The following is an 18832-nucleotide window of genomic DNA, read 5'->3' on the forward strand; positions in this document are numbered from 1 at the left end:
TGAGGTTTAACAGAAGCTGACAAGATTGTGAGAGGTTGTGAGAGCCTGTCCTCTGTCAGTGGAATCAGTGGCTCAGGTAAGATCTTCCTGAACCACTTTTCAAAAGCTGTTCTTCAGTAAATAGCCTGTACTTTTCCTGAATAGTTTTTAAAGTGTATGCTGTTTCTTGAAGAACAGCTTCTAATCTGGAAACTCTGGATGCTTTCTCAAGTCAGACACTCCCAGTTTGGCTTCTGTAGATGCTGGTTGGGAAGTAACAACACAACTGGGACACATTAAATTGGAGAAGGCTGCCTTAAGCTTTGACTTTCTAGTAGGGTTTTTTAAAAGTGACTGCCATAGTTTTATTAATTGTCTTTGCAGTAACTTCTTAATAATTGACATTAAGTCACATACAACTGTTTTAAAGGTAATTTTATAAAATCTTTGTCTCTTCAGGTTGCCTAAGTATGCCTGCCATTTTATAGAGATGTGTTTGATGGTGACAGCTGATCATGGCCCAGCAGTGTCAGGAGCCCATAACACTATTGTCTGTGCAAGAGCTGGAAAGGACCTTGTCTCCAGTCTCACATCAGGTCTACTCACAATCGTAAGCATTTCCCATAGGTGGATGCAATTAGTGAATTATACCATTTGTAGCCAGGGCTCTTACTTAAACACAGTTCACAACATATGCCAGTTTTGAAGGCTGACTGATCTCTTGCTTGCAGAGGCTTCTCACTTCAGTGCTAGCATTCATCAAATGCTTCTGGGGCTGAACTGACAATGCTGATAATAAAGGATTTTGTATTTTAAAAGGATGCTATATTATACACATGAACACACACTTTTGGAAACATTGGGCTTCTGCTGGTTATTTCATATAAAATGGAAGGTCACTTTCAGCTTGCTTAGGAGGGTAGATGAATTCAGCAGACAGAAGCGAATTGGCTATTTAAGAACATAGTCCTACCATAGATGGTAAAATAGAAACTATGCAGTTGGGACTTCCAAGCTTATTTGGTTGCCTGGTATTTGTCATGGGTGTAGAATATTAAAAGTAATTTGTTTCAACATTTCCCCTTTAGAGTAATGCATCAGAAAAGACAGTCATCTCAAAAAAGTAAATATGTGCATATACTTGAAGCCCATTTATTAAATTGATCTTCACCATTTTTCCTTCAATTTATATTTATGGTTGACTAATATATTAAGCTTAAAATCCCTGGTCTTTATTAGAAATTGCCAGGATAGATTTGGTTTTGCTCCAGAGATTCTACTTCTTCACAGGGATCCTGTTCTTAACTGTTGCTAAGAATGGTAAACTTGTGACTGAATTCTACAAGCTGAAGCTATAGGGGAAGCAGACTGGCATGAGAAATGTTCCTTCATATGGTATCTCTCTCACTATTCTACTCCAAATGTCCCTAGAAGTTGAAGATGTTAGATGCTTTCTAACTTAGACCTCATTGACGTACTAATTTCGAGACTTGTGTAGTATTTGTATCCAAAGAAGGCAAGGGAGCTTTGGAATCAGTGTAGGCACACTCTGGATTTGTTGGCAGCTGCTTAAAGAAGCTATGTGATCTGCTCTCTTCATCTCTCCAGTTAATACTTTGAAGTTTGACCACAGGATCATCTGTGTCCTATCTCACTCCAGAAGAAAAATCTTTTCAGTATGGCTTTCTCTCTGCTTACCAATGTCCTCCAGGGTGATCGTTTTGGTGGTGCTTTGGATGCAGCAGCAAAAATGTTCAGCAAAGCCTTTGACAGTGGCATCATTCCAATGGAGTTTGTGAACAAGATGAAGAAGGAAGGGAAATTAATCATGGGCATTGGCCACCGAGTTAAATCAGTAAGTTGCCTGCCTGCTCAGAGGTGTGGTAGATTTCCACTGATAGTAACATAACCTTCTGCTTCAGTTCAGGATTTAAAGAAATTTGGCCATGATGTGAAATTGTTTTTGATACTGCCTGCTACTTTTAAAGTGTGTGGTTTCTTTTATTGTTTCTTTTAATTTTGTAGATCAACAACCCAGATATGAGAGTTCAGATCCTTAAGGATTATGTGAAGCAGCATTTCCCTGCAACACCTCTTCTAGATTATGCACTGGAAGTGGAAAAAATTACTACTTCCAAGGTATCACCTTTTTGTGACAGTTTTAACATGAAAGTATTTGGTCTCCCTATTCCTCATAATTCTGTCTCTAAAAACTACATCAGCTATAAACATTACTAGATTTGAGGGGCAGGAGGTTACCCCTTTTAATTATCTGGAAGCTATTCTTTTGCTTGTCTGAGACATCAAGTAACATTGCATATGCTTATAAAGTGTTATTTATAGAAATCTGAACCCAAAGAAAACTTACACATCAAATGCTGCCTGTATTTTCAAGCCAGAGAACAGTAAATATATACTTTAAACAGAAACATAATAGATAATAATCACATCTAAAGGTACTAGGATGGAAAATGTTACTGTAGGCTTGGTCATCTGCACAACTTAGTCAAATAATTGTGTGAGCTTGCATGTAGGGAACTTTACAAATTGTAGTTTGATTAATGGAAATAGGAATTACTTTCAAAACTCTGTCTCCAATGCAGCCACAAGGGATCTTAGAAGTAATCATATACATGATTTATTAGCTGTTGCTGTTTTTAAGGAGTATATATGTGTCCCCATTCAGAGATATTAGTTCTTAAATGCTTGTGATACTTTCATCTGAAATAAAGTTCCTCTTACTGCTAAAATCTCATTTTCTTCTCAACCTGCCCCAATCTAGAAACCTAACCTTATCCTGAATGTTGATGGATTCATTGGTGTGGCCTTTGTTGATGTACTCAGGAACTGTGGCTCCTTTACACGGTGAGCAATCAATTACCCAATCAATTAATCTTCGTCATGGTTTAGAAGCTTGGCTGTAGTAAATCACCCTTGCCCAAAATAAATAATTGTCCCAAACATTCTGGTTGTAATGGGTATAAAGGAAAAATATAGGGAAAAGTTGAGGCCCTTGACAGAATAGGCATTTTGGCCAGTTTCATTCATTTTGTTTAATTTTCTTAGCCTTAGGGTTATATTTGTGCTGTGATTTTTCTGAGAAAGGGACAAACACAGACTGCATTCATGCAGCACAGTTAGCCAAAGTGAGGTGCTAACACTGTCTGCATCTAGACCAGCATGCTGGCTGGGGAATTCTGGGAACTGAAGTCCACACATCTTAAAGCTGCCAAGATTGAGAAGCACTGAACAATATGTGATTCATATTGTGGTTAATGAGTGTGTGAAAGGTGAAAGGTCCCCTGTGCAAGCACTGAGTCATGTCTGACCCTTTGGGGGGATGCCACTTTCGCGACATTTTCTTGGCAGACTATAGAGCGGGGTGGTTTGCCATTGCCTTCCCCAGAGTGCTCCACCTATATTTTAGAACCATAGCTTGTTATAAGTTAGCATGCCATTATCCGGTCTGACATTATCCAAATCCAAATAATTATTATTGGTTAGTAATAATTAATCTTTCAGGAAAAGTAACTTAGGGTGCAAAATTATCTAAAAGCAGAGCTGCCCCTGCAGCAGCAACTTGCCTTCCTCACTTTTGCTTTCTAAAATCTCACCCCAGATAGCATCTTTTGGAAATCAAAGGGGCTGGAGCAAGGATTACTTTTTCCTCACCCCATGCACAATGGTTTCCACATTGCTGGGAACCTCATGAGTTTTTGTTGCTGTTTGTAAAAAGAAGAAGGAGAACAAAGAGAACAAAAACTTAAAATAGGAAGCGCAAATAGGGACAGTGTTTGCTGGGATATCTGGCCTCAGTAGCAGAAGATGCAGAGGCCATTCCTAGCATGGTAATGATGTCAGTGGGACAAGTGATAGGTTAATCCCTCACCCATGGCTGTTCCTCTTCATTTTTTAAAGAGTTTTGGGGGACTTCTGCAAATTCTGAAATTCCATGGCAATTGCTATTGCTTCTCTCGGGCAATTTAAATTTACACCCATGTTAATAAATTTAAATTTATTTACATGGGTGTATGAGAGTAAGCACACAGCCCACATGCATGTTGCTGTTCAAGCTATGTAAGGATCCACACTCACGTCTTCCTCATGCTGCTGGGAATTCTGGGAGTTTGAGGCTGAGCAAATGTGGGGGGTACCATGTTGTAGAAAGCAGGTATATAAGACTCAGCACTTGAAACTGTTGTGCGCTGTACAGAAATTTAAAATGAGTCAGGCACTATATATAGGTAAACTTAGTAAATATTAGCAATATCAGCAATAAACAGAAATAAAATATTTAGGTTTTTTCCTAATTTATTTGTGCTCCTGACTCCTCTTTCTCCCAATCTGCCTTGCTTACAGCAGCTCTTCAAAACTGAGAAGAAAGGGATTAAATGCTTGTGTAGAGCTGGAAATTCAAGTTCAGCAGGACAAACCTTCTTTGTCCAATGGCAGGACAGAAATCAACATCAGATGGATGGGGGGTGTGGGGTGTATGTGTGTTTCTCTGTCATCATTTGTAGATACCCAAAATTTACAGTTAAAGTAATACTTAATGGTGGGTTGTTTCCAGATCACTGGAATGATGGGTATCTACATATGATGACAGAGAAACACACATACAGATCACTTTGCATATGATTGTATATATGCTATCTTGCTTCCACAGATGGTATGTTGTTTCTGCATATGTGAATCTTCCTATATTTTTAAGTACAGAATTGAAACTGGAGGCCAACCAGAGCTTTGCCAAAGCAATTAGCTAGGCTAGATCAATTGAAGCAGGGAAGATGGGAGCTTAGGCAACAGTTGCGGTTTTTCTGAAGTGTACCATCTTAAAGAAGCTGTTTTTAAAAACCTACGTGTGTTCTCTTCATAAGAGATGAGTCTAAACTTTAAGGAAACTATTACGGAACTTTCAAAATCTCTGGAAGTTATTTTTTCCAACTCTGCTACCAAAGTTAACTTTACCATCAGGAATTAAACCTCATTAAGCAAAGATGACCAGTAATCACGAAGGTTTAAGGGAAATATAGAAAAGTTTCATCTTTTCAATTATTTAATATCCGTGGACCCCAATTGTGGGAATTTGATTTTAAAAAAAGCAGGGAGAATCCTGTGTTATGATAATAGGAAAGCAATCTTGGGGTAAGCTTTACTTAATAACAGTATAGTAAATGAAGCACAATTGGCTGGATTCATACAACATGCTAACCCATAATACGGAACAGCATTTTGTGTGAACTATGCAAGGTCTCACCTGTGCCTTTGTCCCGATATCAGAGAAAACATGCCGTATTTTTTGTGCCGTTATCTTGTAAAGTCTGTTCTGCTAACTTTATGAAACTTTTATTTAGCTGTCTTTAAAAAGAATGACAAAAATTTTCTGCATATACAGCTCACAGTATAATAAAGTGTAATATTTAAACAAGAATCATTTGGTTTTTTATTGCAGGGAAGAAGCTGATGAGTATATTGACATTGGTGCCCTCAATGGCATTTTTGTGCTTGGCAGAAGCATGGGCTTCATTGGTGAGTCTTTTATGTTACACAGTAAAGTAAAGCCAGTAAAACCAGCTGGGTGACCTTGGGCCAGTCAGTCTCTCTCAGCCCGAGGAAGGAGGCAATGGCAAACCACTTCCAAAAAACCTTGCCAAGAAAACTGCAGGGATGAGTCCAGGCAGTTGCCAGGAGTCAAAAACTGACTTGAAGGCACCAAAAAAAAAAAGAAAAAGAAGAAGTATATAATTTCTTTATCCAGAAGGCAAGAGGCTGGTTTGGCTTGTGATATATTCATACTCTGGCCACTTCTGTTGAAAACTACGTCAACTGGCTTGCCTTGTGGATCAGACTTCTAGATGGGAAAGACAGACAGCTGGCAACATTAGTTGCCCCAGTAGTTCCTTGAAATAGATTAAATAAAAATAGTGTTTATATTTTTATTCATTCTATTTTGATTTACACTAAGGAACCAAAGCAATGTTTCAGACAAAATTTGGAAAAGAAAAATTTATGCAATTGCTGCTATTGCAAACATACATGGAAGAGGATTCCAATCAAACCTACTACTTGAACAGATCTTTTTAAGAAGTATTTTTGCTTTTTGGTTCATACAGAAAGGCTGTTTCTGTATGGGCTGTCCCCCACCCCCCAAAAAAAATCTCAGGGAGCTATAGGGAGCATAGCAGTGATGTGACGAAGATAGCACTGGAAGTCTCAAGAACACAATTTTTGACCCCCCTCTCCCTAATCTTGTTTTTGGAGGGGCACTAGAACCATGTGTTAACCTTAATAGAGACTTTCCACATTAATTTTGCCTTTTACTTATTTCAGAGCAGGAGAATTATTTTAGAGGTTTCAGGAACTGAAGGATTGCTTGTCTGTTCCTTAAACCATGAGAACAAGCTGGACTATCTGTATTAAAGACAACAAGCCTTCTGATTTGTACTTTGTCCTGTATCTGCATAAGTACTCTGAGATTTGGCTAGTGGGTGTTTAGAATTAACAGAATGAAGTTCAGTTTCTACCATTTAGGTCTTTTTAAAGGTTACATCCAAACAGAAATATTAAACAAAAAGCCTTTTATTTTAGGACATTATCTGGACCAGAAGAGATTGAAACAAGGTCTGTATCGTCATCCTTGGGACGATATCTCTTACGTCTTACCGGAGCATATGACTATGTGACAACTGAAGGGAGCAAAGCAAATTGTTTTTATGGAAGACCAATAAATATGACTACACTATATGGCCTGGTTGTCAAAGTATAGGGAACAGACTGGGTTGAAATTCTATCCAAGGCAGCCTTTTCTAGGCTTCGGTGTAGATTCCATAAATAATAATAAACCAAAACCCTTTGCTATCTCCTGTTGTATTTAATATATTAAAGAAGTTGCACTGTCTTTGCTTGTTCTTTTATGCGTGTTTATTTTGTCCTCATCCTCTCACTTCAGTAAATTCTGGCCAAATTTTAATGTTTTTCTTTTAATCTGTGACCTCATTAGACTTGAAGAGCCAGAGAGAGTCAGTGAACCTGTATGATCAAAACAAATCTTTAAAAAACTCCTTACAAGCTGTATACTTTTGTGATAAATTTGTCCTCTCTGTGTCCTGTATTTTTATGTTAATCATTAGCTTTTATTTCTGGTCAGAGGGACTACACCTGATTTGATAAGCTTGTACAGATCTGGTATAGTATTTAAAAATGTAAAACTGGTAACATAAGCTCATGTTCAAAACTGTGAAATTTGTGTGCATTCCAGTTTCTGTATGTATGCAGCTAATATTTTTACTTATCACAAACAAAAGACCTACCATTTTTGCAGCGGATGGCCTCTGAATATATCTGTGTGCACAAGACACCATCTCTGGATCTCTAATGTATTCACAACAATATACAGTGCTTTGTTTATGTATTATAACCTGACTCAAATAAAAAGTACAATAATAAGTCATCTTTGCTAGATTTTGTGTGCTGAGGGAAAAAAGTGTTAAGGGGGGAAATGAAAACGCACTTGTTATTTTAACATCAGTGATTTTGAACCTGCCTGGTATTTGCAAACCTATGGAAGAGTTCCTATAGAAGAACGTAAAGGTGTGGGACCCAAGATGAATGTTAAGATGAATAACAGTCATTTCATCCATTATTAGAAGAAATTTTATGAAATGGCCTCTCTCTCAGAGAAATTGCCATGTTCTCATTCTAATATTCTCTCTATCTCAGAGAGAGAGAGAGAATTAAAATGAGAACATGGCAATTCCAGATCTTTGGAGAAGATGCTGAGGACAAATAAGCCAAATCCTACTGGGGTAATTAATGAGTAATTAAAGAAGATACAGTTATACTAAATATTTCCAACAATCCCTGGAAGAGGATTGTTGCAGAATTATAAATTATAACACTTTTTTTTAGAGAAAAAAAGGAACTGCGACTAAACACTAATGTGAGATGTATTGGTCATACCCTCTTTCAGGATACTCTGCTTTTCTGTTTTGTTTCTATTTTGTATGATCATCAGCATTCTGTACCCTTTATTATTGGGCATTTTTCTGGATTTCCTGCAGTTTTTTTTAAAGGTTTTACTGTTTGTTACTGTTTTTGCTACCTTAGGGTTCTCTCAAGTTTGCTTCTTCCTTTCTCTTCTGTGCAGGGATATAATTAATTTGCTATTAATATAGGATGCATTATCAAATTACTCAGTGTAAAACTGGTGAAGCAAAAGATTTTTTAGTGGGGGAGTAAATTAATATTGAAATCCGTTGTTTTCCTCCCATGAGGGGAAAGTAACAGAGTTGCGTTTCCAGGCCCTGCTCTGGTTAATATTCTCATCCCCTTTTCTGCAGGTCTCTCCTGAGGGCAATTTCAGTAAGGAGATACTCTGAAGGGCTAAGGTGAAGCCAAGGCCATTTTCCATCTGTCCCTACACCTCTGAAATGCATGAACAGGGCTAGAATGTTGATATTTGAGACTATATTGTAAACACGTACAGAATTAAAAGCATTTACAGTGGAGGCACCAAAGTTAAATAATGCTTGTCTGTCAGCAAGGGGTCACTGCCCAGCCTCACCACACATTCTTCTGAAGGATCAGCCACAATTTTCTTGGTCTTCTCCTTCCTCTTGACCCATTTATTCTTCTTTCATATATTTGTTTTGGGATTCAGTCCTCTCATTCTCTGAACAAGCAAACAAACTCAGCACGTTTCTTTTTTAATGTTCACTCATTTTTATATTCAGTCTATTCAGTTCACTTGGCACCCATTCATTCTTGATCTTCTCTCATAAAATCTCTAAAATACTCCTTCCAGCATTGACTCCCTTCAATTTCATTCCTAATCATTTTATTGCTTTCATTTTAAATGGTCTTCATTATGCTGGAGATTCCTAGTTTAGCTATTTTTATTTCCAAAACATTTTTTTTTATTTCCAGGATCACTCATTGTTTTCTTTGCATCTTTTAATCTTAAAAGATCTATTGCTCTTTGACTATACCCTTTGCAAAGAAGTCGTATACGGCATCTTTCTTTCATTCTCAGTTTTGGCAGCAGTCGTTCCCTTGTATACATCTTTCCTCATCCACAACTTATTTCACTTCCTTCCTCCAGCCATTTCTCCAATATTTCTTACTGGCATAACTGCATATATTCTGTAACATAATTTCATTCTGTTCCTAACAGCTCCACATCCTCTTTTCTTATGTGGCTTTCCATTCACTTGAGTAAGGGATTAATCTGTGTGATGGAATGGTGATCTTTAGGGTTAATTTGAAGAAGGCAGCAGAAACAACTGACCTTCACTGGGAAGCTGCTGGGAAGTTACAGACTTTGCTACCCAAATTCCTTTCTCCTCTTTATCAGTTAATTGCTGAGAAGAGCAAGAAGTAAAAGTAAACAATGAAGCCTCCCCCGAGGCAAAGAACCGACTGTGCTGGCATGCTAACAAGTTAACAAGCTACAGCAGTGTTTCTCAACCCCTCCGCTTGAAGATGTGTGGACTTCAACTCCCAGAATTCCCTAGTTAGCATGGCTGGCTAGGGAATTTTGGGAGGTAAAGTCCACACATCTTCAAGTGGCCAAGGTTGAGAAACACTGAGCTAGAATGATAGAAAACCAGCTAGCTCATATTTCTCCCCAGCAACAGTGAAAGTGCCCACCTTTTGGGAGTGTTTTGCCCACCCAAGGGTATGAGTAATGTGTACCAATGAAATCATATTTTCTTATGATGTAATGATTTTCTGATAGTAGCTGTTTAAAATCTGATGCCTTAGAATTTCTGTTTGTGCTTGTTGTGCAACTAAAGCTACAAGTACCCTTTCTTCTGCAGAATGAAGCTATAAAAGAGATTTCTGCCTTGCGTGTTAATTGGCGAAGCATGCCAGGTTTAAAGAACTCAAAGTTCCTGGGACAACATGCATTCTAATACTCTTTCATGCAGGACTTATATTTTCTCTTCCTGTAGCCTTTCTACTTTCGGTTTAGTTTCTTTTCTTTCACATCCATTTTCCCCAAAATTCACTCTTGACACCATAAATGGCCTGTCTTCTGTTCAGAATCTCTCATCACTCCTGTATCCTTCACTAATTCAGATTTTCATCATAAACAACCAGATCCGTTATGTTTTCAAGTTCAGTCTGTACATATGAATAACACAGGACTTCACTTCGAAGAATCATCGTTCTTCTATATTTTGGGGGTCTGTAAATATCCCGGTCACCTTTTCTGTACCCATCTCACTTATCTGTTCATGTCATCTAATAGAATAATTTCTTCCCTGGATCAGCACAGCTCAGGCATAAATATTGACCCCACCTGCCTATCATGGATTCAGTCAACTGGGGCTTTCACATATTTTTAATAAGATAAAGAAGAGGCAGACTATGTTACCAGCCCTAGACACGACTGAGCCTCATGCAGCATTCCTTACCTAACAGTAAGGGCAGTGTTTAGGCAGAACCTGGCCAGTATGTTACAAATGCAACCAAAACCCAGTTTTCTTCCACGCATGCTTGTGCTACCATTCAAGCTAGGATGTTGAATTTAGAGATTTCCTTGCAAGTTAATGTACCACTGCCCACATCCCACCACCTAGAAAATATACACAGTATTTTGACAGACATTCAGGATACTTTGGGCCATAATTTGATAAAGAAGCTGAACACATTACTTTTTCTAATGTGGGTTATCTACCTGTGTGCACAGTTTAAGGTGTTTCTTTGTGAAAAGCTCTCATTAGAGATACCCATCATGGCTAATAATTTTTGGGGCTCATAGGCCTTCTGTCTAGATGAAAATGCTCTATTTTTAGACTCGTTGCATACTAAGTAATCATAACACGCAATATTTATGGCTATATTTCATTTTACACTACAACAAATCCGACCAAATTAGGACTGAATTTTAAACAACAAAAGCAGCAGCAAACACTTCTGTTTAAACGCAACTTATTTAACTGGTCTGGATTTCTCCAATGTTTTCAATAAACAGCTTTGCTTTTTGTCCTGCAAGCTCATAAAAAAAAATGGGGATAAACAGGAAGCCAGTTTTGTAGAGAAATATAACTGCAGGGAAGTTTATGTCTACAATTCTTAAATCTATGATGGCAAGTGGCGACTTTTAGTACCGGAAGTTTAATATATTCACATCTCTATGATCACGTAAGTGACGTAATGTCATTCCCAGTCGGAAGACGAGGTAGGGCAGCCAGCTCCTGAAGTGGTCTTGGAGGTGAGCAATCAGCTGGGGGGCGCCAGACGAACAGCCGCCTGAGGAGGCCCAGTGAGCAGCAAGGGAGAGGTTCCGCTGCTCAGCGAGGATGAGGACTCAGAGTTGCCACCCCGTCCCAATGCGAGAGCAAGGAGAGCAAAAAGGAGAGTAGAGCAGAGGAAGTCAGCGAGGTTACTCGCAGGAAAGCAGTCTCGCCCTCCTAAATGAGCTCCACCGGGGCTGCTCTAATTTAGAGAGCTACGAGCTCAGAACTGCTGTTGGAAACAGCCGTTCCTTAATTCTGATGCTCTGTGCCTTGCCTTTGACTCTGAAGCTGGACTGGCTGACCGTTCTTGTGCCTGCTCTCTGGACTTTGAACTCTTTAATTGGCAAGTTGCTGGAGTTGTGGAAACTTGGTTGCCTTTGCATGTGTGTGTTTGCACATTGCTTTGCTGCTGCTTGTTACAAGTTTGCAACTGCCTCTCTTGTGTATTGCGTATGCCAGGCCTGAGACAGGAAACGTAATTGGATGTAGCAACGGGAAAGACTGCTAGAATCGATTGAAGGGGAGCCGAGATGGCGGCGGCTGGAGGCGGCTGCGATTTGGACGCGGGAGGCCACAGCGGCCCAGATGGCAACCTCCTGGGCCTGGAAGGCGAGGCGGGGCCAGATTCAGAGCCTGACTCAGAGGTGTTTTCGTGTGTGGCCCACTGCTCCGATTTGGCCTGCCGGCAGAACGAACAACGACGGTTAGGCCTCTTCTGTGACGTCACGTTAGCCTTTGGTGGCGGCAGCAATGGTGAGGAGAGGGAAGTGGGCGGTGTCTCTTCCCGCTCCGATCCCCCGCCGCGAGAGTTTCGCGCGCACCGGTCAGTCCTTGCAGCAGCCACTGAATACTTTGCTCCTCTCCTCTCGGGTGACTTTGCGGAGTCGCGCTCGGGTCGCGTAGAGTTGCGCAAATGGAGTTCGGAAGCAGGACCAGACCCGGAGACGGTCGAGGCGGTCATCAGCTTCATGTACACGGGAAGTGTTCGCGTCAGTCCCGGCAACGTGCACGAGGTTCTGGAGCTGGCCGATAGGTGAGGCGGGGAGGATAAACGAAGCATCAGATAACATCCCAGGATACCCTCATGATACATGTTGGTAGAAAAATGTTCCAGAGTTCTGATGGGTGACCATACCTTAAATAACCTGGAGGCAGTTCTTAATTAACAAAACCAAAGATTGTCATTCTGTTCCTCCTTCCCTGGGAATTGTGAAAATTAATCTTTGGTTCCAGTATAAACCAGCAGTCATTTTAGTTGGGAGTAGACTAATTTGCCAGATAAACTAGCAGTCTGGCTTGCTGTAAGGCAGATCAGTATGCTATTATAGAATTGAATGAAGTGAAGAAATACACTCAGAAACAGTTGAGATGCAGCATTGCACATGATCACGCAGGTTAAAATTTTCATGGCAATGTTTCTGTCCAGTGCAGGTACTGAATTACTTGAGTTATAGCACTGAGGGCATTGTTGGACAGTTAAAGACATCTTCAGCTATGACAACTTTTGAAAAATAAATGATATTTGATACTTTTGAATGTTTGCACAGTGGAAAACAAAATACAAGTTATTAGCTATCTGATAATTCTCCCATACCATTTCTAAGTTGCCTTCTTGTTTTGCAGGTTCTTACTAACACGTTTAAAAGAGTTCTGTGGGGAATTCCTCAAGAAAAAACTGAGTCTCTCCAACTCTGTAGCCATTCATAGCTTAGCTCATATGTACTCTTTGAACCAACTGGCTTTAAAAGCTGCTGAGATGATCAGGAGGAACTTCTACAAAGTCATCCAAGATGAAGAGTTCTATACTTTGCCATTTCACCTTATTAGAGACTGGCTTTCAGATTCAGAAATCACAGTGGATTCAGAAGAAGTTCTGTTTGAGATGGTTTTAAAGTGGGTTCAGAGAAATCCTGAAGAGAGAGAGAAGTACTTTGGCGAGCTCTTTAAGCTTCTCCGGCTATCACAAATTAAGCCAACTTATTTGACTCAGCATGTAAAATCTGAAAGGCTTGTATCAAGCAATGAAGCTTGCCTCAAACTTGTGTTGGAAGCAGTGGAAAGCCATGCTCTCAAGGGTGAGAATTTTCAGTTGGGTACACTCCAACAAGTTAACTCTCCCATCTCATCTCTGCCTCGCTTTGGCCAAAACATGGATGTTATCATGGTCATTGGTGGTGTGTCTGAGGGAGGTGATTACTTGAGTGAGTGTGTGGGGTATTTTATTGATGAAGATAGATGGGTGAATTTACCCCACGTACACAATCATCTTGATGGACATGCTGTGGTAGTAACCGAATCCTATCTTTATGTGGCAGGTTCCATGGAGCCTGGCTTTGCCAAGACCATGGAAAGGTATAACCCAAGCCGAAATGTTTGGGAGCAGGTTTCCAATCTAATAACCAGAAAGCATTCTTTTGGCCTTACTGAGGTAAAGGGAAACCTGTATAGCATTGGTGGGCATGGGAATTTTATACCCGGTTTTAAAGATGTAGCTGTCTACAATCCTGATCAAGATAAGTGGCACAACTTGGAGTCTGCACCAAAGATACTCCGCGATGTTAAAGTGATTACAATAGATAACAGGTTTGTTTACATGGCAGCTCGCACACCAGTTGATGGAGATAATGAAGATGGCTTAAGGTCTGTTATTACACGCTATGATGCAGAGTCACGACAGTGGCGAGATTGTGAATCTCTGCCACTCCTTGACAATTATTGTTGCTTCCAAATGGTTGTGGGCAACACCAACTTTTACCACACAGCTTCATGTTGTCCCAGAAGCTATCCTCTAGACCATGAAGAGGTCAAGAGAAAAATCTCTAACCAGGTATCTGATGACATTCTGGAAAGCTTACCACCCGAGGTTCTTAGCATTGAAGGGGCAGCTATCTGCTACTACAAAGATGATGTCTTCATCATAGGTGGATGGAAGAACAGTGATGATACTGATAAACAGTACAGAAAAGAGGCTTATCGCTATTGTGCTGAGAAGAAGCGTTGGTTGTTACTCCCTCCTATGCCCCAGCCTCGCTGCCGTGCTACAGCCTGTCACGTGAGAATCCCCTTTCGGTCCTTACATGGTACCCAGAAATACCCAATGCCGCAAAATCTAATGTGGCAGAAGGACCGGATCCGGCAGATGCAGGAGATACACCGACATTCCTTAAGTTTGCGGAGGATGCCTCGGTCTCAGATAGAATGCTAGCTTGAATAAACGGAATCAGAAACAACTCTCTGTAATTGCCATGCCTAGCGTGGTCTAATAGTCACCTAAACTGCTTAAGTGTTGGAGATAAAGCTTTCTCGGTGTTAAAATATTTTGCCAGGATTACAAGCACTGCAAGAAAATGTGGTATATACTAGCCATAACTATGAAGGTAGGGAGACTTATAAAATCCCTAGAGCCTGTTGGTTTCTCCACAAATGAGATGCAGATAAAGAATCCAACAAAAGAATTGTTCTTGCACTTTGTAGATATGTTCAGGTAGTATAAAGATTCAGCACAGCCTCTTTTTCCTTACAGTTTTTATATTAGACCTGCTTTTTGTGTATTGGGGCATCTCATCCCACTTTAAACATACAGGCCATGTGAAGTATTTCAGTTTATTTTAAAATGTTGATGTATATATGAAGCACCATTTCACGGTTTTCTTAAGACATTTTTATTTGGTTTTGCAGAGGCATTTCCTCTTTTTAATCTGAAATTGCTGTGAATCTGCTTATTTCTCTCAAACTTGGAGACATGTGCAATAGTTAAAAAACAAACCCTTTATAAGAGGAGTAAAGCACAATCTTTTTAAGAACTTAAAAATGTTCCATGCTTATAAATATTTTATAGCTGTATTTATCTAAAAGCATTTGAAGTTGCTAAAAGGGTATTAGTAAAAATAGTAGATTTTACTTGTTGGATCATTCTCAGTTATATAATGAAAAATTTCTGAGTTGTTACTTTAAGGGCTTCACTATAATTTTCAGTGATGACCCTTCTATTTTGTAGTAGTCCCATTGATTACCCATTAATTAATTTTATTTAAATGGTTCAGAATTGTGGCCTTAAAGGAATGAATGAAAATACCAAAAAGATCCTAATTCATTATTGAAAGAATTCATCGTGGCAGGGATAAAGGTGTATGAACTCTGGGTGTCAATATTTGGGCAAGTAAGTCTAACTACTATCTGATCTATCTTTGACAATCAAATCTCTTTGTCTTCATGATACACCATTCCTTGTGTGGACAGTACTGAGTACTTGAGTCTTCAATTGGAGTGGAAAATTTGCCTGAATGATTATTCTTGACATTAAGAATCCACATTTTCCATGTCTTATCTTTTGGCAGCATATAAAATTCATTCTCACCCCAGACAATTCTTGAGATTGATATAAGTTATTTGCTGCTTTCTCTCCACTCTCCTCCAGCCAGGTAGCAAGCAGATTCCTATTTTATTTAAAGTTCTGATAGTTTAATGGAAGATACAGAATATGTTCAGATGATACAAATTTATTTTATTGGACCGAGGAGGATTTAAGTTTTTAGAATGTTACAGAGTTCTTCAAGCAGGCAAACTTATGTAAAGCATTTATGCAATATTTAATGTAAACTTGTTGGTCCAACGGAATATTTAATTTTACCTTTATAAATTCTGTTACAATACAGACACATGTCCCAAGGTGTCAAATACATTACTTGATTTTCTGAGGCAGTTTTGTAATGGAATTTTCTTTGGCATTATTATTACTTACCTCCTACTCCCTTTCCTATGAAACTAAATATATATTCACAATATTTATCCTGCCTCTACAAATGATTGAAATAAATTACTGCAGCCACCATCTCATGAAACCACCTTTGCCTATTTATCCCCCCTTCTCGCCTTGTGTCAGAAATGGCAGTAAATAAAAATGTAGTGATAGCAATGTCTAAAGAAGTCTCAGGAAAAATCAAGACCTGATGCATGTGGTCATCAGATGCTGTGGAAGTAGAATCCTTAGAAGAAAAAATGGCTTTTTTCTCATCTGTAAATATTTTCTGAGAAGGCTCTCAAACAGTTAACTTTATCTAGATCTACTTTTCTCATCTCCCTTACTTTTTCTTCTCTCTTAACAAGCCCAGATTTATCCCTGGGAGCACTAAGATGACACAAGGAGAAGAAATCAGTATGGGAGAAATCTGTATTGGGAAATATTAATGATGGTGTTTGAATGGTAAATAGTGTCTTAAATTTTAGAAAGCACTTTTTTAATTTAAAGAAAAGAATGTTACAGACTAACCAATACTGTTTTCCAATTTAGCAGGAAGCCTAATTCATGTCTGAGATACTGGGGTAAGTGTTTCAATTGCATGGATATGTGTAGGTTTTCCTAACTTACCTTCGCCCTCCTAATACTATTTTTTATTATATAGCTGGGGTGGGGTTAAACTTGTGTGCTGAAGTAACTATCCTGATATCAAATTAAAACTAATGTAGTCTTGTCTGACAAAATCCAATAATGCCACTTGCCTGCCTTAAAGATACATTATTTCTACCAGCTAGTTTTTTATGGTGAAGTAGTTGCTTCAGAAAGCTTTTTATCTGCTGGAAATCTTTTGACATTCCAAAGCTGCAGGGCTCTAAACTCCCTCAAAACTATTAGCAGAGTTACTAATTAAGAACTATATAAGAGCATTATCGAGTTCCAAGCATGGACGCATCTGTGTGGAAAATTTAAAATTGTTTAATTGGAAATGGTTGTTTTTCCATCTGAAGTTTCTCTTAGATCTAACAGCATTCCCTTTAATCATCATTAAAACGGGTTATGCTTGTAGTATAGATATGTCCCTATTACCTGAAATTAAACATACATTTGAAAACTTCATAGTAGGGATATTTGGCCTTCATTGCAAATCTTTTGCTAAATCACCACAAATAAGCTAACCTATGGACTATGCTAATTCAAATGCTTGTAAAACTGTTTAGTCTGGTAAGCTTTGTATTTTAAAATTGTAAGTCACTTTGGATGTTGCTTGTGAATGCCAGTCACTTATAGCTGTTTACATGCCTTGCTTGGAGATTTCAATTTGCATGAAGAGTTAACAGCATTCCAGAGAGCAGTCGCATTGTACAATATGTAGTGTCAAATGTCAGAATTTCTTAATGTAGAGTCTGGATGTTAGGCTACTAGCTTGCTCTCCTGTTCTGAGTGCACAGCTCTGGGCTGCATGCAAAAGTCTCTTAACCTTATTTAGTCATGATGATCTTGACAAAACTGCCTTGTGGCAAAGGGAAATCCTCCAACAAACTACAAAAATATTTCCATTTGGAAATATTTACAGATCTAGATTTTGTTCCTCAGCTTACTTGAGAATTCGAGTTAAATGAATGGGACTTCTGGCTGAGTAAAAATAATTAGATACACGTTTTGTTGTTCCCTGCAACCAAAGGAAACTGCAGTTGAGATGTTCAAAGACAGGCAGACATCCCAGCTGCCTAGAGTCTTAGGAGACAAAAATCTCTTCTGATTTTCTACTGACAGAATGTATGGTTCCACAGTCTGCCTTTCTCTTGTGATGCTACAGGAGTATGGTAGATCTTTTTTATAATGCCTAAACTGACATTATTACTGGAATAATACTGTCTGAAGGCTATATTCATAGGCACATACTATCTTCGTATATTTGAACTCCTGTTTTGTGTTTGAGAGTCTTATTTCACTAAGGCTCACCTTTCACAATGAAGATATATCAGTACAATGTTATTGAGGTAATCTGTAGTTCTGCCACAGATGACACATTGGTTATTGCTGTAACCTCTACCACAAAAAACATCAGAAGATTTTAAGTTAGTCATTTTTTAACAGTGTGACAACAAGCCATTTGCAGTAGTTCCCATAAATAATGCCACTGTTATAAGCGCCTTCCATCTTGGACTCACAGTTGGCAAAGGACACTTGACGTGGGAAGAATGACTCAGGAAAAAGGTGGAGGGTTTCCCTTACTTGCAGGAAATTTTGGAAGTATCAGCTGTTCTGTAGAAAGTTTTGTAGAAGCGCACAAGCAGGTTTTAAGCCTAGTTTTCTCTCCCATCAATACCTTCTGCAATTAAGGGAAGGGTTTTTTTGTTTACAATGGTGGTAAAACAAATGACACAAATTGATGCTCAGTTGATAAGCCAAGCTGATATTTGTGGACCTCTTAATTTACTATAATACTGGCATTTCACATAGCTTGCCAAGCTAAAATAATGGTATTCATATTCTTCCCTAATCATGGAACACTTTTCTGAAAGCTATCCTATCAGTGGCAGGTTGGCTATTACCAGCTTTTGGCCTTCTCTGAACCTGAATAAAATAGTAAAAATATATAAGTTTTTTTTCTTATGAGTTCATAATGGATCAGGAATCTGTAAGATAACATTGTTTCATTTTTCTGTTGTGATCCTAATTTGCCTTGTTCCTCAATAAATGGGTGAGGTCAACTCTCAGACTGAAATGCAGACTTTTCCCCAGTTCAGGTAGAATTCTCTAGATGCTATGCTGGCCCCTAAACTTTATTTTTTAAAAATGCAATACATTATGTGCTGTATTACAGTTGTGTAACACTAAACACTAATTCAATAAACATTTTATTTCTCTA

General features: G+C 38.9%; 2 protein-coding genes across 3 annotated transcripts in view; both read left to right on the forward strand.

The window, feature by feature from the left end:
• The window catches only part of ACLY (ATP citrate lyase), a 60396-nt gene extending 52967 nt beyond the window's left edge, over nt 1–7429 (forward strand). For both annotated transcript variants that reach the window (XM_063300587.1, XM_063300588.1), the window contains 6 exons: nt 439–589; nt 1691–1834; nt 2005–2118; nt 2762–2844; nt 5432–5508; nt 6568–7429. In XM_063300587.1, coding sequence (XP_063156657.1) covers nt 439–589; nt 1691–1834; nt 2005–2118; nt 2762–2844; nt 5432–5508; nt 6568–6662 — 664 coding nt within the window. In that variant the 3' untranslated portion in view covers nt 6663–7429. The remainder of the gene's footprint in view (nt 1–438; nt 590–1690; nt 1835–2004; nt 2119–2761; nt 2845–5431; nt 5509–6567) is intronic.
• A 3748-nt stretch (nt 7430–11177) lies between these two features.
• KLHL11 (kelch like family member 11) lies at nt 11178–18832 on the forward strand. The gene is made up of 2 exons (XM_063300589.1): nt 11178–12255; nt 12846–18832. Exons 1-2 carry the CDS (start codon nt 11753–11755, stop codon nt 14425–14427), a joined length of 2085 nt encoding a protein of 694 aa, XP_063156659.1. The 5' UTR covers nt 11178–11752; the 3' UTR covers nt 14428–18832.

This window comes from Candoia aspera, chromosome 4 (genome assembly GCF_035149785.1).
Source record: "Candoia aspera isolate rCanAsp1 chromosome 4, rCanAsp1.hap2, whole genome shotgun sequence".
In the NCBI taxonomy this organism is placed as follows: Eukaryota; Metazoa; Chordata; class Lepidosauria; order Squamata; family Boidae; genus Candoia; species Candoia aspera.